At 37.8% G+C, this 25,864-nt stretch overlaps 1 protein-coding gene across 2 annotated transcripts in view; it reads left to right on the top strand.

Annotated features, from left to right (window-relative positions):
• The window catches only part of RASA1 (RAS p21 protein activator 1), a 63,515-nt gene extending 39,140 nt beyond the window's left edge, over positions 1-24,375 (top strand). Inside the window, exons 11-25 of one of the 2 annotated variants that reach the window (XM_062017610.1) lie at positions 430-586; positions 2,924-3,011; positions 5,662-5,739; positions 7,078-7,235; positions 7,523-7,599; positions 11,436-11,608; positions 11,814-11,973; positions 12,154-12,296; positions 12,972-13,087; positions 14,208-14,294; positions 17,011-17,078; positions 19,858-19,946; positions 21,525-21,602; positions 22,724-22,858; positions 23,538-24,375. In XM_062017610.1, the coding sequence (XP_061873594.1) occupies positions 430-586; positions 2,924-3,011; positions 5,662-5,739; positions 7,078-7,235; positions 7,523-7,599; positions 11,436-11,608; positions 11,814-11,973; positions 12,154-12,296; positions 12,972-13,087; positions 14,208-14,294; positions 17,011-17,078; positions 19,858-19,946; positions 21,525-21,602; positions 22,724-22,858; positions 23,538-23,621 (1,691 nt within the window). In that variant the 3' untranslated portion in view covers positions 23,622-24,375. Of the gene's footprint in view, positions 1-429; positions 587-2,923; positions 3,012-5,661; positions 5,740-7,077; positions 7,236-7,522; positions 7,600-11,435; positions 11,609-11,813; positions 11,974-12,153; positions 12,297-12,971; positions 13,088-14,207; positions 14,295-17,010; positions 17,079-19,857; positions 19,947-21,524; positions 21,603-22,723; positions 22,859-23,537 lie in introns of those variants that run through there. The other variant, XM_062017611.1, reaches the window with a different exon arrangement.
• Positions 24,376-25,864: the final 1,489 nt, after the last annotated feature.

The raw sequence follows: 25,864 nt of genomic DNA, 5'->3' as shown, positions 1-25,864 counted from the left end.
GCCACACTGGTTTAAGATACTAAAATGCATTCTGTTAAACATTGGTCAGAGTTTACCAGTAACTTTCTCATGGCAAGAGTCTATTTCTTAATTGTAGTAAATAGGATTCACAGTATCATTATTTGCCAACTGTGTAGATATAGCCTTAACACTGTCCAGACAGAAACTCACTGTCCAGGCAGCTCATATATACTTTCTTAATCCTGTTGAAATTGGAGAAAATGTTTATAGACTCTTTTGCAACTCTATCTACATTTACAAAATGGATTCAGCTTTAGCTATAAGCTGCATGAATTTGAGTATATGTACTGATATTACAACTTAAGCTGTTGTTCTGTTTGTCATTTGACAAAAAACTTAACTGTTCATTTATGAAAGCTACACTGTGTTTTAAACATTATTGTAACATTTTGCTTGACTCTTCCACAGGTAAAGGAAAGAGGTGGAAAAACTTGTACTTTATATTAGAGGGAAATGATGCGCAACTTATTTATTTTGAAAGTGAAAAAAGAGCCACAAAACCCAAAGGACTAATAGACCTTAGCGTATGTTCAGTCTACGGAGTACATGACAGTTTGTTTGGCAGGTAGGACAATGGATTTTAATTCTTGTTATGCAGCAGGGAAGTTGACTGCTAGTTTGAGGCACATACAAGACATAGGCAACACGTTGCTAGTGAACCAGTAGCTGTGGCTTACACTGAGGCTCTTGGTTCATACCAAGCGTTTGTAGTTGATGTGGATTGTATGAGCATATAGAAACAGGTTTAGCTAATGAATAGTAACTTTTTTAGCCATGGCAACTTGATTGCTAACAATTCTACAAAACTTTTAGTTAGGAATTTTAGAATTCAATATTAAAGCTTTACTGTGAAATAAGAAGATGATGATTTGAGGTTTTTTTGCATTACCATTTTTGAATATTGAGTGCATTAATTGTTCCTTGTTTCATTTTACAGATGTTAGAAACTATGAACTGAGGGTTTAATATTTTTGAACAAAAGACATTGACAAGAAAAAGGATTTAGTCAGTTCCAAAAGAGCTGCATTCTTTTAATAGATATTTGAAAGCTAACTTAGTTAGACAGTCTGTAAGTACTTTTCTATTTAAGAACAAGTACTTTTGTTACATAAGACCAACTTAGTAGTAAACTAGTTCATGTAAGTCAACATCCACATAAAATGTTTTTTGCACTATTACTATATTAATTTTCATATAAAATCTAATTTACTGTAAAATTTTGGTATTCAAAATCTGCCAACTGCAAGGGATGTTACCATCAGCAAGTAAGTTGAGAATCAGAAGTCCTTTGGATACCATTGGTAATTACAGGAAAATCATACTTGTTCATCTGTACTTAGAAGAAAACATCCACCATCCTATATTACAATGTAACATAGAATAAGAAGTATACTTACTCCTACAAGTGTTAGACGGTGTTATACTGTGAATCTTAAATATTTAATTAAAAAACTGTGTGTAAGCAATTTCTGGTTATTTTTGTGAAAAACCTTCAAGAGAAATTTTTAAAGTTAGTGGCATTTCTTAAGCTGCAGACTGGTGCTTTTGTTTGATCTGTAGTTTTTTTATAATCTTTTTAAGTAAAAGATCCATGAAACTAATAAAATTAGGGAGCATAGATGCAGAGTACCAGAACAGTAATAAAAAAATTACTGAAATGTTACCTGTGTAAGTCGGCAATTGAGCAGGTGTTTATTATAAACAAGGAACAGTTTGATTAACAGTGACTGTCCATTGAACAGCTTTTAAGAAATAATTCACTATAGCTTGAAATGTAGTGGGGCAGTGGTTTTTTCTAAATGTGGACAGGAAGAGATGCATGGTTTCAATAGTTTAGGAAGCTGTTTGTGAGGAACTGCAGCTAAGGCAAAGTTCCTCCTGCATTTTAAGTAGCTGGTGAAAACTGCTTTTGCCCTTCTCTCAGAAGTACTGTGAACTCTCTAGCTTTGCGTGGTTATTTGATGACAATGATTTAATTAGCCCTAGACCTGGCTACTTCCCACTCTCCTCCACTCTTCCGTGGCATGGCCACAGACTCCTGTGCCAGTGTTTCTCCAGGCAGTGAAATGGATGGGAGAACTGAAGACTAAAACTACTTTATAAAAGTAGTATCCTTCATGTAATGCTGGTTTTGAGAGAGAGAAATTTCCTTGAGCACAGTATGGAAGGTCATCAGTGAAACGTGGTTTTAAATACCTTGTAATTTTACAAAACAAAATATTTTTTAGTGACTTTTCAGTAAATAAATGGAGGTATACAAAATGGCAAGGACACTATAATCGCATGTAAGATTGTAGAGGTTTCAGCCATATACGTTTAGTGATTAGTAGGTGATGCAGTACACTTTATTGGTCATGAGAACCATGGAACATGTTCATTAATATAACATCATATTAATGTTGTTTCCAGAACTGAAATAACAGATCTTTAATGTATGATTAATTGTTTGGAAACTGAATCCGATGCTCTGCTGCTCTTAAAGTCTAGGAATAGTCCTTGTTGACAAGTCCTTTCTGTTACCAGATGGCAATTTTTTTTGCTTTGACTGTCAAGTCAGCATAAGTGCCTATTGAGTATAGACCATTCGAAAAGCTTTGCAATATTTGGAAACAAACTGGCAGTACTGAAGTGTAGTTTTCTTGAAATGACATAATACATTTAAACCAAAATTAAATTTTGAAGGACCCATGAAATTTTCTAGCTGGACCTCTTCCTCATTTCCATGTGTGATGATGCTACATGTATAGAAACAAAAATTGATTAAATACTCCGTGCTGCTTCTAGACAGCAGAAATGTATGAACGCTGTGTAAACTGTCTTGACACAGATCAATAAGTGAAGGTGTCCATTAGTATTTCAAAGATTAATAAAAATTTTTTGTTTTGTTTTGTTTATTTTTAAGGCCAAACTGTTTTCAGATAGTAGTTCAGCACTTTAGTGAAGAGCATTACATCTTTTACTTTGCAGGCGAAACTCCAGAACAAGCACAGGTGAGAGCTTTTATTGGTAAATATAATTTAAGAAGTAATTTTTTTTGTCTTTTGGTATTCAATGATACTACCCTTGTGAAGCAGGAAGCAAGTGTATAATAAATAGTGGCTATGTCTATTTTATCAGGGGTTATAACAGAGTAGTAGTGGGTCTGTGAGGGTAATGGTTGGTGCTGAGAATCTAGCACCTACATTATTTGCTCATGAGAGATTTTAATTTGGACAAATTCCAGTGGGTCCCATGGACTCAACTTCCATTATTTTCCATTGTATGTTTCTGGAGAACTTTTTTTTTTTTTTTACATAGTTCAATTCAGAAGAATAGTTTACTCTCCAGGACTTTTCCATGTAATAAACTAGAAAATGGTTAAGTGGTAAGAGTTTTTCTTCAAAGGCACACTCTTGAAACAAACTGAAATACTAATGCATGTGTATGTGCCCAGTGACCAAAGTGAATTGAACAGCTGCAGTTAATTTTCTTGTCCATAAATTGGTGGTTGTTCATTGCCTTGAGCCCTGATAGTACACTGAAAGTAGATTTTCTGGGTTTAGTTGGTACCCTTTAATTACTAGTGCTCTAGCAGTTACTGTTACTGATGGAGAATTGCAGGATAAGAGCCTAATTCTATGAAGTTCATTCACAAGCAGGAGAGCATATCTAAGATGAGAGAGTCCTTATTTATTAAGCTTACATCTTGGAATGTCCACAGCTCCGAACTGCACCTGTTATATGAGAAGTAAGGTTTGCATTTGGTTGTATTTGAATGGGCTTAAAGATGTTTAGTGTACTCGTAAAAGACTGCTATTTAACAGAGCATAAAGGCTGTTTAAGTTTAGTTTTTTCCTCTGCTGTATGTAAAGGAAAGCACAAATTTTAAATTGGTACAAATTTATGGAAGTCAGCAAGATGACATGAGAATGATGTAGTGGCATTTGTCTTACAACTCTTAAAGCACTGTCTTTGAGAAGCAGCATACTGTATAGTAATTAAGAATATATACAGTAATTTTCACACTCACTACATTCATTTTTGTCATATCTGCGATGTCGTTTCTAGTCTATAAATAAAAGAATTAGGTATGTATATAAGACAGAATATTCTGTCCTGTTCCCTGAACATACTAGGTATAATCTACTTTTGATTTTGGTCTGTTTTACAGGCTGTTCACTGCATTTGTTCAGAATACAGTGTTGGAGGTTCTTTTTAATAATATAACTTTAGGGCAGGAAAGTTTAAAGATTTCTTTTCTGAGGTAGAACTTCCTTACTCTTTAACACTTCACAGAATAATACTTTCATTTGTATTTTAGGGTTCTCTTTTAGTTTGGCAAAAAAAAAATCAAAGTGGTACCATCCTACAGACTGCATGTTGTTTTATGATTTATACAAAAGAGAAGTGAATAAAAAATATGGCCTTGTGTGCTAGTGTCACTGTGCTTACTGTGGCACATTATTCATTCTCACTGCTTTAAGCTTTGGCATTTAAGCGGAAAGGTTTTCCTGTTGTGAGTTGACCATAGAGGCAAATTATGTATCCAGGAAATATTTCTGTTAGAGTATTTAGGAGGCATTTGTTTCTTCGATAGCGATTCCTTCTGAGAGTAAGAAACAAGCTACTGAAACTGTGTGATGCATAGCTGAAACCTTTTCCTTCTGTGGGAGGTTTTTGAAAACAGAAACCTAACTTACCAAGTGGTCTAGCTGAGAGTAGCTGCACTACATGTTCCTGTATTTTTAAAATGTGGTAGATATTGTGAAGGGTAAAATGGAAACAGTGCTATATGTTTTTTAATGATGGTGTGAAAGTGTGGTTTTAGAACAGATGGAGGATCATTGGGATACAGACTGATAAAGGCTGTTGGTCAAAACCTAAGTTTTGCACTTTGCAAGAACTGTACAGAACTCAGTGGCTGGTAAACAAAAACTAGAGAATGAGGCTATATCTTCCACCTTCCAAAGGCCCCTTGAAAAGCTGCTCTGTTAGCAGCTTTCTCATGCTACAGTGACTTTTTCAAAGATGGCTTGGTGAGTCTGCAGTGACTTCTTAGCAGCTTATTTGTTTAAAAAAAGTGCACACCAAGGTTCTACAGGCATTTTGGTGTTAGGCAACCTGTTTATTTCATTGATCAAAATGGAATACATCTGTCCACTCTTCTTTTTATTTGTGAACAAGGTGGGAAATGTTGGTTATATGCTTTTATGTTTCTCCTTTAATACTGGGTTAGTTATTGTTTGGCATATACAGAGTATTTTGACTGACATACAGAAGTACTGGATAGAATAATCACAGCAGTTTGAAATGTTAACTGTAATTTTCTCAGAAGGAAGCAGGTTTTACTTCATTCTGCATACCGTTTATAATTTTGTTTAATATTATTAGGCTGGAAAATTGGTAAAGGTTACACTGTACATCCATCAGTAACGCTTGGTATTTTTAAAAAGGAAAATGATTTGCAAATCCTTTATTAAGTTTTTGCACAGTAAAGGTAATAATTTGGCTTTAATATTTGAACTTGCATGCTGGGAAGTCAGAGAAAACTTAGGTTTTGCCAAGCTAGAGAAAACTTCAAAAACTCTTTAGATGTCTGCTCCACTGTAAGAAGCTCTATCTGACTGTGTTATTACACTATTCTGTGTCCTTCTCTCTTAGGACTGGATGAAAGCTCTGCAGATGTTTTGCAATTTAAGAAAAACCAGTCCAGGAACATCAAATAAACGTCTGCGTCAGGTGAAGCTGATACTGTGGGGTTGGGGGTGCATGTGGAGGAATATTTTCTCTCCTTGCAAAACAATACTTAAAAATGCTAAAATTTTTCTTTCAAAATTAGTAAGTACTGCTTGTACTTACTTTACTTTTTGAAGTTAACATGATGCCGTTGTGGAACCAAGCTAATTGAGCTACTTCTTTTTTTTTATAATACTTCTATACAGAAAACCTAGAATGGCTCTGGGCTGTCAGCACATGATTTTGTGTATGTTAATTCCTGATCATATTAGAATAAAAGTGTAAAGATGATTTGTATTGCCTTTAAGAAAGATTTGTATAATTTTAAGATTCACCACAGATGGGAAGCCTTAAAAACTTGTCAGACTTTGCAGTGGGGTTGGACTAGATGATCTCTATGTCCCTTCCAATCCCTACTATTCTATGATTCTGTGGTGCATAAACAAAATGCTTATTTAACACCTGTTACTCATTTTCAGTAACAAATACATGCTGAACCATGTGGCTTAGCTTCTCTTGGCCTCTTGGAAGTGCTGTATTTGCCAGAATTCAGAAGTAGAGGACAGATAGTCGTAAATAGCTAAGTATTCAGAGTATAGCAGGAAAATACTTCAAGAATCTCTTATGTTTTTGAATGTTAGGAATATTGAATGTAGTTGTTTTAATAGACAGTGGAGAAAGTAATAAAGTAAAACATTTTTCCGGATGCATAATTACCCCATCGGTAATAGTAAAGATGTTTGAATACTTCTGAATAAATGAGCTAAATTAGGTGAATTCACAGATAAATTGGCAGGTTAAACTGGGGGCTCCAAACTGCAAAAGCAAAGCTGCAAAAGTGAGGGACAATATGAAATCTTCAAGAAGTGAAGAAAATCCCCATCTACATACAGGAATACAGTTTAATATATAACACAAGAAAATTGTACATAATCTTAGGAAAGCACAAAATAAAGCCATTATTTGTCATTGTCCCTGGGTCTTACTGATGTTGCCAGTCTTTGATTTCAGTACAATTATCTGTGCATACAGAAGTTAGTATTTGCAAATCCTAATATCTCAGAGAATTTTAAAAAAAGAAAACAAGATGCCTTAAAAACATGAGGCTGGAGGTTTTTTGTAAGTAATTACATGAATTACTATTATTTTGTCACTAGTGCCTCTTATAATGTTTTCTATTGCTTCTCCTCTTCTAATTAGGAAATTTTAGTTTGTGTTCAGTGTTCATATAGTCACATTAAGCCTCTCCATAGAGGATACAAAATAATTTATTCATGTGTTTTGTATTTCTGCTTTGGCAGCAAAAAATAAATTTTGTTTGTGTGTTTGGGTTTTCTTTAGGTTAGCAGTCTCATTCTGCACGTAGAAGAAGCTCATACTCTCCCAGTGAAGCATTTTACAAATCCTTATTGTAACATCTACCTGAACAGTGTCCAGGTAGCAAAAACACACATCAGGGAAGGGCAGAACCCTGTTTGGTCAGAAGAATTTGTGTTTGAGTAAGTCTTAATCTTCTTGAATTACCAAATTTCACTTATAAGTTGCATTACATTTGTGATTCTTTACAGACTGTTTTGCATATGCTTTTAAAAAACATTGTATGTGTGTTTATGCAGCAGCAACCTTTCAGCCAAATTCTGCATGGGCAAAATTTTCTGTAAGCATGTAAATATCTTTGTGAATGTCTTTGGCTGATAATGAGAACTCACGATTGAAATGGGTTTCAAATAAGCTTAAATACCAGCCAAATACAGTATTAATTGAGGCTTTCTGTCTTTTCTCCTAGTGATCTTTCATCTGATATTAATAGATTTGAGATAAGTCTTAGTAACAAAACAAAGAAAAGTAAAGATCCAGATATATGTAAGTATTTTTTTGTAAAAGATGCATGTATATTGCAGCAATGGATACTTTTTGTGGTTTTCATCACTGTCATCACAACACTGTCACAATTAAGTATCTTTTCCTGCTCACCATACTGCAGTGCTTATGTTTTTGCTGTCTGGTACTGGCTTTCTATCAAAGTTTTTACAATAAGAACCTACCTGTTCTTTAGGAATAAAATGCAGTGATAAAATCCATTCTTGTGTATCTGACAGGTTTCCTAGTTCTGTGTTAGAGTAGCCATTGTGTTACACAGCTGTGCATAACAAAAAGCAAGAGGAGAAAGTCTGCTAAGTTCCAAGGAGTTTTAAGTCTGAATGCATGGAGTTCCTTTTCAGAGGTTTTTTTTTGTTGTTGTTGCTTTTGGTGAGAAAGGGAGGAAAAGTGTAGCATTTTCATTATTATTAAAAAAAAAAAATCTTGGAGGACTCTGAACAAAATGTGCTCTTTTCTTTGTGTTTTACCTCATCTGTCTATTTTTCTTGTACGATTCTTTGGCTTAAACCTGAAGTTACTTCAGCGTCTCTGAGTGGGAACAGATCCAGATTTTTGCTGCCTTTTACAGAAGTTCCCAAGAATTAGTTTTCCTCATGTTACTTAGGCAGCTGTTTCTTCAACTGTACTTTTGTTTCTGTTCCAACAAATTAACACCAATCTGGTAAGATCTAGAAAAGAAGGGAGCTGAAGAGCATGGGTTCTGAACTCTTACACTTTTTTTTTCTTTTAGTTCTTTTCCTACACAATATGTTTCTAGATTATTTTTTTTTCTTGTTTAACTCAGACAGAAAAATGTTCCCCACTATACTTGTTCTGGAGCAACTTCAGTCCCCTGTCTTCTCTGGCAGGATGCCCTTCCCGGTCTGCTTCAAATGAATTCCAAGATGTTTTCTTTTCCGTTTTGTTCAGAGCTATCTGTTCCAAAGCCTATCAGAGTATTTATAATCTATTGCAATTGTTTTCAGTTTGCATATATTGTATTACTGTCCTGTTACGTATGCCTCAATGCTAATTCCTTGATTTTCTTTTTTATATATATTTGTAGCAAAACTTTGAATTAAGTGGAATAATTACTACTCATTTTGAATGCTCTTACAAAACCTAATTCAATTTCAGACCTCTTTTTCCTTCCTCTAACTAGAAAATTTTCTACATAGCATGAGAGAAAAAGAGAACATGCCTTCTGACAGACAAAAGGGTTCTAACTGCAGTTTTGACCATATTTTTGCACCGTTGTTTTGTCCATTTGAGCTGGAAAGCTCATTTATCTACATCAAACTTTAGGTTTGAGGGTTTTTTTTTTTTTAGGGAGTATTTCAAGTAGTCAGAAATTACACCAAACAGTTTAGTACGAATTCTATTTAAATTTTCCTTTGTTTCTCTAACTGTCATGATTTAATAAAAAAATACAGCTTGAAAAAAAAAAATAGGCCTTCAATGTATTAGTAGCCATCACCTATGCTACTGCACACTGGGATGATCAAGTATGCTTAGACAGTTGCATTAGTAAATCTCTGAGAAGAGTACCAGACTCTTTTAAACTGGAATGGAAGTTTTGGTTTGGTTTTGTGTCATGATAGTTATTTTCAAATTAGTTCATGTTGAAAAAGAAACATTTTTTACATAGAGGCAAGTCATCTCATGCAGGCAAGTCCACAAAGCAAAGTGTTAGCCAGTGTCTTTCCTTTCAGGCACAACTATTTTTTGCCAAAGCTTGTGTTTGAAACTGATAGCTTGGATCATAGGAAAAGGAGCTGTGGTAATATGTCAGTGATTCGTGGCTGCAAAAATCAAGATTTATTATGTCCTTGCATTGAGCAATTTCATTTTCCTCAAGATTTCAAATGGCATTTATTCTGAATCAATGGGTAGAATATTTTTAGAGTTTTTTGATCACTGTGTTTAGTTCTGGGAGGCTTAGACGAAGGCTTCATAGTAAATTCAAATGCATTTGCAACATGAGGGTTGGACCAAACTTGAGTTTGGACTACTTTTCACTTTGAGCTCAGGTTATAATAACAGTCCAGGACACAGTCCTGTTAGTAAATATTACACCTGAAATTTCACCAGAGATTAAACAATTAAGAAACTTCAGTCTTACATTTCTTGTGCTAGTGTTCATCATGTAAAATACTGTGATTGTTTTTAGATCAAGGTGGTTGGCAAGAGAATTCTTACCTATGTCTGGAGAGAAGATACAAACTGTTGTTTCTTTTCATAATTTTCAGTATATGTTGTAAATGGGCTAGGCTGCAAAGTGTAAATATCCAGAATTTTTCAGCAGTCTCTTACTGAAGGTAGCCTGTTCATTCAGTGTAGGCTGCTAAGTGGGGAAAAGTCACATCCATTTAAGTTTATTGAATATAAATTACAATAGTAGCTGTTCTGCAGTCCTTGTACAGGTATTTCTGTTATGACCTTTTAAAAAAAAAAAAAAATCAAAGCAAGATCATAGTATTTATATTATAGTCACGATGTGGTACTGTAGCACTTCCACAAGGAAAATTAAATCATCAGTTTATTCTATATCCTGTATTTCATCCACTGTCTGTCTCACAGATATATATGTGCCTTACAGTTGCAAGCAAAATTACAAGAAAAACACACTGCTTAGTTGCACATACAGGAGCTTTGACACTGGTGAGAAATAGTCTAGGAAAGTCAATTGATTATCTGGTCTGAAGACATGCTTCCATGCACACTGGTGATAAATAGCAGGCAATTATGATTTTTTTGGTCATTTCTGGCTGATACATTAGCTTATATCAGCTCCAGAGATTTCAAAATGGGCAATTAGAATGTCCTGAAGTGAGCATTATAAATGTAATGTTTTCCTGGTCCAGTATTAAATGATATCCTGGTATGTGTTGCAACACTGAGGTAATCAAAGTTCTGCTGGAACTGTTGAGTTTTCTACAAGGCAGTGGGGGATATGGGCTTTGCAGGAAAGTGAATAAAGCAAAACTCTTGGTTTAAATGTGACACATCAGCTCTGGCCCTTCTTGTAGCATGGTGGGTGTTTGACAGGCATGATGTTCCCTCTGCAAATGCATGAGCCTTTTCTGTGCAAAATAAGTTTGTTGTGGAGTGTACGTGGCTGCCCTGGATAACCCTGTGTTCCTGCTGCTGCAGTTTGCTAGCCAGCTGCTGGGCCAGGCTTCAGCTGCAATACAGGTCATTGCTTGGCAGTTTCAAAGTACCAGCACCACCAAAAGGTGAATTAATGATTTGTCCATTCTTGACTTCCAACATTATCTAGGCAGGAAGTTGCTTGGGATTGCTTTTTTTACATAATTTGCATCAACTGTTACAGCCTTAACATAGGAGTTAAAGTGTAAATAAATACATGTGGCACTGCTTGGGAAAGTCATTGCAACATTATAATAATAAATAGAAGTGACAGAAATGGTCAAGGAGCAGACCTGATGGTGATACCAGTCCAAGGCTGGAAAGAGTGCATTCTGTCTTTTATCTGGTTTTATCTATTTTAGGGTCTTTTACACTGGATTTGCAGGGTAGCAGTTCTTTACGCATGATTTGGGTGTTACAAAGGAAACCGTGTCAGTATCCCTGTAGCATTTTTGAACATAGTATACATTCTTTACAGAATGCTTCATATTTCCTTAACTTTATAGGAGTCTGTTAAACCAGTGAAGAGACAATCTGTCAATATATTGATGTGAAAAGTCTTGATTACTCTATATTAATACTTTTCTTCTGAAATGATGTGACATGTACTAAAATAAACTGTGTTTTACTCAATAGTAGCACTGTTTGGCTGGAGATAATTTATTTGAACAATGCTTTTTTTCCTGAAGTGTTTATGCGTTGTCAATTAAGCCGATTACAAAAAGGACATGCAACAGATGAGTGGTTTCAACTCAGCTCCCATGTACCATTAAAGGGTATTGAGCCCGGATCTTTGCGTGTTCGAGCACGATACTCTATGGAGAAGATCATGCCAGAAGAGGAGTACAATGAGTTTAAAGAGGTATGAAGTTGCTTAACTTTACTTGGTTTTTCTGTCAAAACTCATTTTGTTGATTGGTTGAGATATAGATGTCAATAACACTGGTTGACATAGTATTTTACAGTGACATCTATATATCACTACATATGTATGATACCAGTTTTTCCAAAGGTGTTTTGTTTTAGGAGAATCTTCTGAATATTTTCTAATTATATTTTTGTTTCAGCTTATACTCCAGAAAGAGCTTCATGTAGTCTATGCCTTATCACATGTTTGTGGACAGGATAGAACGCTGTTGGCTGGCATTTTACTGAAGATTTTTCTTCATGAAAAGCTTGAGTCCTTGTTGTTACGAACACTAAATGACAGGGAGATAAGCATGGAAGGTACTGTACTAAATTACACTAATTTACCGGAACTGTGGGCAGTTGGGGAGGGAAGAGTTTTGGCACCTCTCTTTTTTCAGCTCTTTTAGTTACAGCATGTATCAAACTGTAAACACAAGTTTTTCCCCTGCTTTTTGTTGTTCAACTTTCCAATTTGCTGTGGGTTTGTTCTTTTTTTAGATGAAGCAACTACCTTGTTTCGTGCCACCACTTTAGCAAGTACCCTTATGGAGCAATATATGAAAGCCACAGCAACAAGTTTTGTTCACCACGCGCTGAAAGACTCCATCTTAAAGATAATGGAGAGCAAGCAGTCCTGTGAGGTGATACCTTGAACTATGTTTTTAAACACTTTGATTTGCTGACACAATTATCTACCAGTTATGTTTTATGTTTGCATTAAGTATTAGCTTTGGAGATATTTATTAATCTCTCAGAACTAAAATTCATTTGCATGAGAAATACAGGAAGTGAATTAAGAGATTTTTGTCTTTGAACAGTATTGATGGTAGAACTTTTTAAAGTTCTTCAAATTATCTACTTATTTTTAGCAATTGTAAGCTGTTCTGTAGCATCTACTGAATGTTCTAACCTAACTAGAAGACTCAAGATACCGCAAAAGTAAATGTTTGAACTTTAGATTTAATTTAAAACTTCCTGGTATTGAATTATTGTTATTGATCCTGGAACTGTTTTTAAAATGACTCCAAACTTCTGTGTTCCATTTTAACTTAATTGTGGGAAGAGAGGGAATCCTCAGAAGTTTGGATTGAGGGATACAAAAATGTCATCAGATGGATAGTGGGGAATATCTGAGCTGTTAAAAGCCTAGTATGTCAGGACTTAAAACCATTGCTTTTCACATTTCCTGGCTAGCCATTGAAACAGATTTGTGAGTTCTGTAAGAAATCGTATTCAGTGTGTAGTATTATGGAACTGTATCTGCAGTTCCAGTTTGGAAGAGAAATGTCATATTTTTTTGTTTTGTTTTGTTTTAGTTAAATCCCTCAAAGTTAGAAAAAAATGAAGATGTAAACACTAATTTGGCACATCTACTCAGTATACTTTCAGAATTGGTGGAGAAAATATTCATGGCTGCAGAGATACTGCCTCCGTAAGTTTGCACTTTTCAGATTTGTATCTCAAAATTCCTGTTTGTGTGAATTACATTGCACAGTGGAATACAGATGGGTGAAAAAAATAACACTTTCATGGATTAATGGTGCTTTTTGTAAAAGCCTCTGGCGAGCACACATGCTTTCCTATGAAGGAGAAGCTACTAGATCCAAGAGGTCAGGAAAAGAAAAATAATCAGTGTCATATTTCCTTAAAAACGTAGAAGACAGTGGTACATAGCAGACAATTACTTACCTTTAAACTGATTACAAACTATTTCTGGTTCTCTTATGGAAAGAAGGTGGAATTACTAACAGCATTTTAAAAACAGAAGAAGGTAGTATTCAAGTGCTATGATTGCTTCTGTTTGCTAGGGAAATACAGAGGTTTGTGGGCTTTTTTCTTTTTATAATTGCTAAAATAACTTATAGTTCAGAGTTAAACCATCTATAAAACATGCACAGTACTAACAGTTTTCTTTCACTGTGTAATTAGTTTTTGAAATATATGAAATCTTCAATTCTGAGATGGCAGAGTAGCACAGAACTATTTATTTTGTGTTAGTGCTGGCAAGGTTAGCACTGAAAGCTGCACTCCTTTTTAAGTGTGTGATGCAGTTCTTGATGTTCTCTGAAATATACCACAATGTGCCTTTTTTTTTTAGGGAGAGGACTATTGCACTGGTTGCTTGACTTTTAAACACCTAACCCTCATTCATGGAAAGAATAGTTGTTTAGTTAGAAGAGAAAAAAAAGAAAAAAGAAATTCCAAGCATCAAAACTGTCCTTTTTTTGAAAGGAAATACTATCTAAACAGCTGTCAGTTACAAAAATTTAATGCACATCTGAATAATCACTAAATTGTATTAAGAATTGTGTATTAATGTTTGTCCTTGCTGTTTATAAATTTTGTTTTTAATATAAATTTAGAAAGTAATTTCTTATAAATGTATTAACTTAAAAATTAATTCTCAGTTAATTTAAAGCCTGTGTCTTAAGTTACAAATGTAGAATTGGTAGTAGTTGTACATCAAGTAGGAGGTTGGTCTGGATCTTTCTGACTAGCTTCTTTGACTCTGAAACTTCAATGGAATGAGTAATTAGCTATTACTTTTGCAGGACATTGAGGTACATTTATGGGTGCCTACAGAAGTCTGTTCAAAACAAGTGGCCGGCTAATACCACCATGAGAACCAGAGTTGTTAGGTAAGTTACTTGTCCCTTGATTCTGAAAATAATCGTTTCAAGTCTTGTTGAAGACACACCTCAGAGTGCTTACCTATATTTCCTTCTGTGGCAAAACTGTGCACAATTTACATAGGTTACAGCAGCATTTTAAATATTTAAGTGCTGAGGCATGATATCCCAATTAAGGATTATGAGCTTGCTAGATTCTTAATCATGATTGTAGAGCCTTGATGGAACAAGATGGTGTAGTATAGAGGGTTTAACTTTATACAAACTAATCTAAAATAGCAATTCCCTTTTTTATGCTGAGACAGAAAAGTTTCTCACAAAGCAATAGTTAATCTTTGTGATACATCTGGGGAGCAATGTCCTCTGGAGATTATGTTCCTTTCATTTGCCAACTGAGAGTGTGCCTTACCCAAGGACTTTTAGGTAATGTGTTTTAATTGCTGGAGACATCTTACGTACCCATGGCCTTTAAAATGCAGGATTCCTTATCATACTGGATCTGCACCTAAAGACAGTTTGTTGGTAGGTTTTGCTGAGATACTGTGTGCACTGGCATATATACATTGGGATAGTTTTCTGCATCAGAGAAGGTTTCTGATCGCTGGTTCTAATCACTCTGAAGCAACGCTCTGTGTTGGTTCCTGAAAACACCTAATTCTGTGCTGTCCAAATTCTGTTTAATTTCTCTGAGCCAAGTGTGTTCAAACATTCTAGAGCTCCTGTAAAACTGTTGCAGGAGATTACTGAACCTATTTTGTCTGAACTTGCAGCACCCGCAAAAGCTCCCCACTTTCATAAATCAGTGCAATATACAAGCTCTTCCGCTAATACTGCCCGTTACCAGTGCAGGTTAAACAAAAGTCTTTGAGAAAGATGTGGTCTTTACACTGTTTTTCTAAATGCTAATGTTTAGGAGTATCAGAGCCACATTTTCCCTTTTTTTCCAGTGTCTGGCAGTCATATGATTTGCTGAGGTTAATCTCCCTTGGGGAGGGTCGTTCAGAGGATTTCTTCTTGGCTTGGTGTTGGTCATTTCAATACCAGAAGCCTTACATCATCCAGGGTACCACGCTTTCAAATGGAGGCTGCTCTTACTGTGAAAGCCTCTCTTCCTTTGAGGACTTAAGCTACTGGAAGGCCATAGAGCTCAGCAGTGAATACATTATTGCTTTCTCTTCATCCTCAGCTCTGGACAGAACCATGTGGCTTTCCTTAGTGAGCACATCTCACATTCAGGGTTTTCCAGAGGTCCCCACGGGATGCTATAAATCCTGGATTACTCGCTCTTGCGATGTTATTCTTCACAAGTGGATACCTGGGGTTTCTCTCTGGAGTACAGAGTTTCACAGCCTTCATGATGATTAGTATCTTTTACTGCACTATTTTTGGTCCAAGAATGATTAAATATTCAGAGGCAGGGCAGTTTTTAGATGCCTGGGTATCTTCCCTCCTGTGTCGGTCAGAAAGTGCTGCCATTTCTCTCTGGTTGTAAAACCCCCATGTAGACATGTGCTCATTAGGCAAGTTGACCAGATATGCTGTATCAGCAAGGCCTGTGCTAACCTCACTGGCCTTCAACTTTGGGCACTTAAAAAGATAAATTGGTGTATAAGCCATGACATCAAAATTAATTACTTTCTCCTAGCTTGAAATTCACACCATAGAAAATATTTTGGCTTCACTTACTGTTGTCTTGCCAGCCCATAATTTATGCTGCTTGGAGAAGTAAGAAACATCTATAATTTTCTGTTAGATGTCTTGGACATATGGAAGGTGCATTAATAACCTCACTACTGTGTGTCATTGTGAAATAGCACTGCCATCATTGTGTGCTCACTGGTAGCCAAGGCAGTGTAAGGTCCCCCTCCTTCCTATATGAGTGGTCAGGCTTTGGTATTGCTGTCGTGAAAAACAATGTGCTGGTAGTGTCCAATCACTGAACAAAACTAAAGATGATTTGGACTACTTCAGTTAGTCCATATGTCACTTCATTGTGTAGCAATTAGCCAGCAATGGAGGTTAACTGGAAGTGGATGTTTTTTGCTTCTGTGGTTAACAGAAAGTTAGATTTTTCTCATGCTACTTAGAGCTGTTGGGGGTTTCTGTTGGGGGTTTCTGTTGGATGAGTTCCCAGTTCCGCAGTCAAAACAGAGCACTTTTTCCCAGCTTTGTAGATGGCTGCAGTTACTTTGTGGGAGAAAGGAGCAGATCCTTTACTATTTTTCTACTGTAGCATACTGTCATCAGGGTATAGAGTGGCTTAAGCTGACCTACGGCTGTGCTGCTGCCAAAAAAGAGGCTATCTTTGCCCACCTCCACCTCGCACTCCCCTGATGTTGGCCTGGGAGAGCGAGTGGCTGTGGGGTGGATGCCTCGGGACAGCAGACAATGGGAAACCTTTGGCAGGTCAGCGACCAGGGGTGGCTCCTTTTTGAAGCCATCGTGGTCAGAGATTGGCTTCAGTACGGCTTTACAATTAAGTTCATCCCATATGGTTTCAACAGTTCACCTTAACTGGGAAATCAGTGTGCCTGTTCTTCTAGCTTCTGTTGTAGTTTGAAGCTGTAGCATGATGTTCTTGATTTGTTGAAATATTCTCAGAGTGCAGGCTGGTTGTTCGGTGTCTGTCTCAAAAAAGGTTCCACCTAACTCAAATCTGTAAAGACTACACAATTTTACATTCTCTAATTTTATTGAACAAAATACAATTTTCTTCCCATTTCAGTGGCTTTGTTTTTCTTCGACTGATTTGTCCTGCTATCCTGAACCCAAGGATGTTTAATATCATCTCAGGTGACTATATGCTTCAGATTGAATTAATACTTTATACAATGCCAGGCATGAATTTTCTGTAGTGTCTAATGGAGCAAAATACAAAGGTTGTTTGAGGCTGTGTCCAAGGTCATGTTTTCCATGTCACTTGCCTGACTTCTCCATAAGGGCTTTTTACCTTTGAAGGTTAGACTGTGGTTAACCCCAGTGCCATTTTAAAGTCCACTAAAAACATGCATTGTAGTATTTAATACAAGTTTGAGTTCAAGTCTAGCAATGTGGAATGTATTCTAGCAGTGCAAAAAATGTGTTTGATGTTCAGATGTCACTTTGAGTGCTATCCCAAAATTAGTGGCTGAAGTTCAATGATATCTCTTAAATGAAAAGAGTTTCTGAAGTTGAAAATGTGTCTGCACAGCTTGGAATACATTTGTGCACCTTGAAAATTATGCTTGAATAACTTGTTTTAACATCCTTCTTAGTTTCCAGCCATTGGAGAAGTCTTGACTTTGACTCATTAAGTACAGTCCATCTTAGAGAATCAAGAGAGAGAGAAAGTGGTAAACATTTAGAAAAGACGGGTTGTGCAGCCTCAACATGGCAGTCCTGATTGACTTAAAGGCCTTATATAGGAGGGAGAGTTTGCATAGTCTTGCAAAAATGAATGTTCCTGCCACGGGAAGTCTTACTCAGTGTTTTGGTAGAGTGCATCTATTGTAGTTAATTAAAACAGCAAGGGGAAACATCCCTGTTGGCAAGACCAGGACTGCGGAGCTGTTGTACAGGTCCGTGGCACAGTGCTGGCTGGTATCCTCCTCACAAACAGCCTGTAGAGGTGAGGGGATGATGGCACAGGTCAGAGACCACAACTGACATGCTGTTGGCCTGGGGCTTTCCCCAGTGAAGGTTTAATGGTCAGGGATTGAACTAGCCCACAGCAGCTGCCTTAAGCACATAAAATCACAGAATCTTAAGGGTTGGAAGGGACCTCAAAAGATCATCTAGTCCAAATGTTTGTGGGTGTTTCCAACTCCTGTGAGAGGAAAAAAGGAAAGGTGTAAACTACTGAAAACTTTGTTGCTAAAAAATATTTGGACATCTGAGCTGCTTAGTTTTGAAAGTCTGCATATGTTATACTTGATCTGTTTTCTGGTGTTTTTTTTCCTTGGCAAAGATGACTGCCAGCTAGAAGGCATGCAGTTTGCACTAGCCAGTGCTCTTCCTCCTCTCACCAGCAGCTTGGTGATTTTTAATTTTTTTTTACTAGTAAGATGCTGATTTGGAAATAGGAGGAAATTAGAAATCTGATTCAGAAAGGCTTTTTTTCTTTATTCAGAGATAGTTTTTAAGACAGAGTAGCATATTTTCTGTTTTGTCTCTAAGCTATACTAAATGAGAGGGCTGTAACAAACAAAAGTTCTCTCACCCAGTAATGATTTCCATATGTATTTGAAGAAAGCATTTGAGAAACATGGCCTGGTCCTTTCTTTAAGATTTTACTGTCTTCAGGTAATTTGCAAGTTAAGTACCTCCTAACTTGGGCTGCACTGTGTCTGCAGGTGTAAAAAGTCACCTATAAATTTGAGGAGTCTCTGTTAAGCTTGTCTGTTAGTGGTTAAAGTCCTACTCTTGACTGTTGCTAAGGTAAACTTATGGGTTCCATGTAGGGACCCTTAGAGATGTTCAGGAAAGGGGTGTACCCTTCCTTCTTTTGGAGCAAAGCTTCCAACATAGCTTCTTCCCATAATAGGGAAAAAAGCATTCTGAAGGCTGTGGGTGTGCAGGTGTGGCTCAGGATCAGCAGCAATCCTATCACTTCAGCCACTCTGAAAAAAGGAATATACCTGTTTCAAAGTTAAATCCTTTGTTCCAGATTCCAAGGGTAGTCATGTTTTCCAGCACTTCTGCTTCAGAGGCTTGCACTGTCTCAAGCACAAGATACAAGGAACAGCTGGCGTTAGTTACATAGCTCCAGCTACGCGTGAAAACCTAGAACTTGCTATTTTTGATTGATTTCTTGATTGATTTTGGAGGAGGAGGGAAAGAAGGAGCAACAAAAGATGCAGGTAGACACTGAAGAGCATACAACTTTCTTAGGAAGAATTACAAAATTCAGAGCTTGATCTAATAACCATGTCAATTTTTGAGCACTTCAAACCTGGCTTTAACAAGGCCACTTAGAGTAATTGCAAGGAAAAACAATTTTGTAAGATACTACTGCAGTAATATCACTTGCTGGAATTTTGAACTGAGTGGTTAATGTGAAGTGTAATGTTTAGTACAGGAAGTGACTATTATTTTGTGGTTATACAGGCCAGGATTGCATGTAATGTTTACTCTGCTTTCCTGATACCAGTAACTTAATTTGTGTAACATGTCAGAGCCCACTTATGTGGGTATACACAAGTAAGGAAAAAGGTAAATTTACTTTTAATTCTAAAGGAGTTTTTTTTTATTCTAACAACAAATAATTCTCCTTTCAACAGAACTGTGTCATGTTTGTGAAAATGGTTTTTACTTCACCTGCTTCCTAATGGTTCTTACTAACACCACTTTATTTTGCATGCTTGTTCTGTGTGTGACTTACAGAAAACTAGTTGTTCAGATGAATATACTTTCATGGACGCTATTAAAGCAACACACATTTTATTTCACCCTGTGCCAGTCTTCCACATGCAGTTCTGATACAATATTTTAAAGTATTTTATTCCATGAAAAAAATAGGCATTGGAGAAGAGCTTTACTTTCATGTGACTGCTGCTGGAATGGCCAGTAACTCTCTCCTTTGTATTCCTGCCAGATTCTCCTTCCCCCACTGCTGCAAGAACACTGACGCTGGTCGCCAAGTCTGTGCAGAATTTAGCAAATCTGGTTGAATTCGGAGCAAAGGTGATTATCACTTTAGACACAGAGAACAGCCTAGAGCTACACTGCCAGTACATTTTGATGTTCTTACGTAACACATGTAAAAATCTGTTGATGCTTTCTTGTGCACAGCCCAACACGTGACCTGTTTGTCCTCATTGTCCAGGAGGACACTCATTACTGCCATTTCTTCTGCCGCCTTCATTTAGAGCTAAACAGGGTTTTGCTCTGAACTAAAGCAGTAGCATAAAGTCTGGTCAAATTGGGAAGAAGAGCTATAATAAGAACACAGGAAGCAACCTAGAAACCCACATTAATGTCTTGGTAGGACCCATGAACAGTTTTGAATCAGGTAGCAGGAACACCAGCAATGATCTGTCAGAGTAAATGGAATGACCATTCCAGTACATATTAGAGAGTGATGTACCATGTATGGATGCCGTCGGAACACAGATAAACTCAGCAGGCATTTGTCCCCAAGACAACAGTAGATAACATGAGGAGCATTTTTTTTTTCTGTGTGCAAGAGAAAAGGCAGCAGTTATACTCAGGATTTCCTGCACTGGAGGGATGAAGTGGGAGAGGAGAGGCCCACAGCCATCCTACCACAACTAGTGTCCATGATGGTAAAATGGGCAGGCTTCCTTTTGGAATATCCATATCAAAAAGACAGCTGAGAATTGCTTGAGCAGGAATCTGTGACCATAGTCAGAAGCATAAATATTCTATCTTAAACAGATGATGGGAGCTTTACTTGCATTTCCATTGATTATTTGATGTCAAAGGGGACGCATCTTTCAGTAATATTGGCATGCTTCTGTACACCACCTTGAAATGCTTCCAGACGCATGTTTTGTGTATATATAGAAATTAAATTTCAGATTGAGACTAGTCAGGCCTCAATTCTCAGCTTGGTACCAGTCATCCAGTTCTGAAACAAATAAACTGCCAATCCCTGACTCCCCCCCTCCTCCACTTTTACCTTGCATTCACTTACTCCTTAGAAGGATGGTTCCTGTGATAGAGCACTTCAAAGCACCCCTGCTAATTGTACTCACTTTCATATTGATAGACATAATTAAATGTTGTCGGTCAAGTGTATTTATTGCACTAAAACCACCCAGCTTTCTATTATAACAGTAAGAGAATGCCAGCAACAACTGGTCTGCCTCAGTGCCTAGGCCAAATGATGGAAAAGTGAATCTGTTTACTTAGGCATAATGAAGGTGATTTTAGGCTGGCATTACACATAAGCAGGAGTGTACACATTAATGAAACAGAGGGCGCTTTTTCTCATCATTCCTTTGAAAGGAGAGCAGTTTTAATTTGCAGGCAGGTACCAAGACTTTCATTCATCTTAATGCAGATTCATGTCAGCAGGCCAGTGTAAGAAGACTTCGAATCAGAGATTTCAAATATGAATATAAGAAAATCTCAAATTCTGTGGTCTGTGGACTGGCTGCACACCAAACATGAGAAATTCCCTTGGAAAAATAATGTTTGTTTTGCAATGTCATTTGTCTGACTGCACCATGTTTGCTTCAGGTATGACAATTACCTTGGCATTGATTTGTTCTAATGAATACTTTTGCACATTACTAGGAGCCATATATGGAAGGGGTAAATCCGTTCATCAAGAGCAACAAGCATCGCATGATCATGTTCTTGGATGAACTTGGGGTAAGTGGTTAAGGAAAAAAATCTTTATTGGAAGTTATATAGCAACATTGCAGGTGAAAATTCTTTTCTTATTGAGCTCAAAATGCATCAGCTCCCACACAATTTTAGTTTGCAACCAAATCAGTTTTTCCTGTGCATGTTTAGAAACTGCAGGTCAATGGCCTGTCATACAGAATTAAAACCATCAAATGTCGTCATGGACTTTATTCATTTAGTGCCTCTGTAGATGTGAGCAGCTTAAACAGATTTTATAGCTATGAGGATTAGAAATTTTGGCCAGAAATACCAATCTTTAAAAATATGTTTAAACTAAAAATTCTTCTGTGTAACTGTCATATCGTTTTGGCCAGCAATTCAGATTACTCTTTTGCTTTAAACAGTACCAGGTGTGAACTTCAGTACACGTTGCTGAACATGTCACTGCATGAATCCCAGGTACTGCAGTTTGAACTGCAGTACTGTATCCCTTTATACTGTGACTGACTGTGTAGGACTGCAGCAGCAGGAGTTAGGCCTTCATGCTGTACAGCTGTGTCTTTAAACCAATAATTCATTTTTAGAATCAGGATTAAAAAAAGGTGACAGCTTTCCTGAATGGATCCCTTGAAAGTGACCTGGAAGACATGTCAGAGTATTTAGCTAGGCTCTAAGAATGTGTGCCTGAGTGCCATCTAGTGAGGGTGCAACTTCTGCATATGCCAATATGTCAGTTTTCCTTAACCGACAGATTTTGCGTTAGGTCTTGGAAAACTGTTAGTTTGAAAGTAACTGTTGGATTAATTCATCGTTTTAATTACATTATTGGTTTATGGCTGAGTTTAATGCGTTACTTGATAGTTAAAAGTTTTGCAGAATTTTTGCTACTACTGTTGTCTCATTTAGATTGAAGTAAAGCACCAAAATGAATGGATTTTCCCCTCATTTGGGGGAAGTTTACAAGTCTCTATTTGCAATAGCTTTTCGGCCAACTCAGTAGTAGTGTAGCAGTATCAGAGAGACTTGGCTCTAGAGAGCGACGTGGTGGTGCTTTTGGTGTCAAACTGTCAACACAGCTATGGAGCTGTCATCTGTCTGCCCAGGCACTCTGCATCCTAAACCTGCTCTCATCTTTTCTGTCAAAGAACGTTCCTGAGCTACCAGATGCTACAGAGCACTCGAGGACTGACTTGTCTCGCGACCTGGCAGCCTTGCACGAGATCTGTGTGGCACACTCGGATGAGCTCCGGACGCTCAGTAACGAGCGAGGTGTAATGCAGGTAAGTGACAGGTACAGACAGGGCACCTCCAGTTACTCTGTCCCATCAGGATTCATCTGTAGTATTTTTGGTTGGTGGTGTGACGGGTAAACATTAAATGTCTGCATTTCACCAGGAGGTTATTAGATGTGAATATAAGTGCTTAGTGCATGCTTCTGTTTCTTCATTCTACAAAAACAGAGTTTCCAGGGGAAGTTTTAGTTTCTAGAGGAAGCTTAAATACACAGCATTACTGTCTCCTGACAGGCACCACTGGTTGTTACTTTCAGGATCTTGGGTTTTCTTCAGCTGAGAACTAAGTTTACTTCTGTTAGCTTTCTATTGATACTTCATTTCTGCTTCCTAATTTGCCATAGTGTGACAAACTTTTTTAGAAAGCCACAACAGTGTGTTGGCAGGAGGGTGCCTTGGCAGGACGCTTTCTTAGCCTCCCTGTTACACTACAGGGCACCAGCAAGATCCATGGGTGGAGGGGCAAAGTTCCTAACACTGTTTTAGACTTCCCTTTTGAAGGTAATGCCTTACTGACTAAGGAATCAGTTTTCTTTATTGTTTGTTTTTATTTATTTTAAACTACCAAGTAGCAGGTCTGATAGACTAACGCTGGAAATGCTTCTCAAGCATTTGCGAAGCTCTGTTTCCAGGAGCTAACATACGGTTTTACTGACTATTTCCACAGCATGTTCTCAAGAAGCTTTTGGCTATTACTGAACTGCTTCAACAAAAACAAAATCAGTATTCAGTCTCTAATAGCATCAGGTAGCAGCCCTCTACCTGAATTCTGCATGGATCCAGCATGCCCAACATGGCGACTCACACCAGTATCACTTTCTTCTTGCTCTTGCCAAAAATAGCACACCCTGTCACGTTCCCAGTGATGTGTGAACTATGCAAAAAGAAAACAAAGATTCTGTTGGTGAACGATTGTACCAGCAACTTTTTAAGCTATCTGTGCAGGACATTTGCACTTTTTTTTCCACTTGGAAACAGTTTTCACAACCTCTGAGCCTTGGTGTACAGTTCACCTTCCACAAAGAAAATGCTGTGACGGTGTCTTGAACTTTTGAACATTATTTTCAGCACCTCCAATTGCCAAAGTTTTGCTGTCCCATGGAAAAGCATCATCAACTGACATGAAAAAGAAACATCTTGTTCTGACAGCCACATATAACTGGATAACATTTCTTACTGTAATTTCTGACTGGTTACAATAATTATGACTTTTGACTGTTTCAACCACTTTAACTTGTATTTAGTTTCCAGGATTTGATGTTATGGTAGGAACAATCTTTACTGTACACTTCTTACACCATGCTGTTTCTCTTGCTGGAATCGTGTCGAAAGAGAATATGCAGAATGGGTCTTGTCAGCTTTATTTTTTGATGTGCCACTGATTCAGTCTGAATAGTTCTTCCATCAAGGACTGTATATCCAGATAAATCACAATGCTTTTGTAAAATGTTTACAACAGTAAATAATTTGAATTCAGTAAATTTATTGATCATTGTATCAGACATGCATGCATTCATTAAACCATTTTATAAAATATGTATTGGTTGGTCTCTTGTGTACTGTAAGTCTAGCATAAATATTATTTTTATAAGTGAGAAAATAATGTTTTTAAAATAAATCAAGCTGCAGATCAACTCTATGGAAACTGGCTAACTTTGGCTGCTGTGGAAATTTCTTACAGCGTCTGCACACACAATGTACTTGCAAATGTCCGTGTGGTGTCACTTCTTCAGTGTGACTCCTCAGAGCTGCATCAACTCATCCATATGCCTTAATTTGTGTGTTATCTCTCGTGGGATGAGAAGGTAAATGTTAAAAACCATTGAAACACACTGAAAGTAATAAAGGGAGCTGGGACAGAGGGTACTTGAGAGTCACCATTTCTAGCTTCTCTAGGCAGTGATCTAATAAGGGATACCAGGATACCAAGATACACTGAGGAGATCATCACATAAATCTGTGCCACAAAGGTTAACAGCATTGGAACAAGCTCCTCCAGCTCCTGCTTGTTCCATTCACTGTCACACTGCATGCTGTAGACTTTACTTTTGGGTCTGTGCTGTCTGCAGCAGGTGGTGGCTCTCTTGCCTGGCTTGTTCCAGGTGGGGTGGGCAACCTCCTGAGATGTGAGTGCCCAGAGCTGTAGCCAAGAGCTCTTACATCACAGAATTACAGAATCACAGAATGGTGGAGGTTGGAAGGGACCTCTGATGATCATCCACTCCAACGTCCCTGCTAAAGCAGGACCACCTACATCAGGTCGCATAGGAATGCTTCCAGGCAGCTCTGGAAAACTCCAGAGGAGGAGACTCCACACCCTCCCTGGAAAGCCTGTGCCATGGCTGTCACCCTCACAAGAAAGAAGCTTCTCCTCAAGTGGAACTTCCTGTGTTTGAGCATGTTTCAGCTTGTGCCTGTTACCCCTTGTCCTGTCACTAGGCTCTATGGAAAAAAGATTAACCCCACCCTCTTGACACCCATCCTTTAGTTAGTTATAAGCATTGATGAGATCCTTCCTCTCTCCTCCACAATAAAGAGCCCCAAGTCTCTCAGCCTTTCCTCGTACGAAAGATGTCCCAGTACCCTCATCATCGTGGTAGCCCTCCAAGGAATCTCTCCAGAAGTTCCTTGTCGCTCTTGAGCTGGGGAGCCCAGAAGTGTACACAGGACTCCAGATGAGGCCTCACCAGGGCAGAGTAGAGGGGGAGAAGAACCTCCCTTGACCTGCTGGCCACACTCTTCTTGATGCATCCCAGGATGCCATTGGCCTTCTTGGCCATGAAGGCATGTTGCTGGCTCATGTTCAGTTTATTATCAATCAAGACTCCCAGGTCTCTCTCTGCAGAGCTGCTCTTCAGCAGTTTGACCCCCAGCCTGTACTGGTGCATGGGGTTGTTCCTTCCCAGATGCAGGACTCTGCACTTGTCCTTGTTGAACCTCGTGAGGTTCCTCTCTGCCCAACTCTCCAGTCGGTTGAGATCCTGCTGAATGGCA

The sequence above is a fragment of the Colius striatus genome, chromosome Z (assembly GCF_028858725.1).
Source record: "Colius striatus isolate bColStr4 chromosome Z, bColStr4.1.hap1, whole genome shotgun sequence".
In the NCBI taxonomy this organism is placed as follows: Eukaryota; Metazoa; Chordata; class Aves; order Coliiformes; family Coliidae; genus Colius; species Colius striatus.
This window is presented reverse-complemented; position numbering and strand designations above follow the sequence as displayed.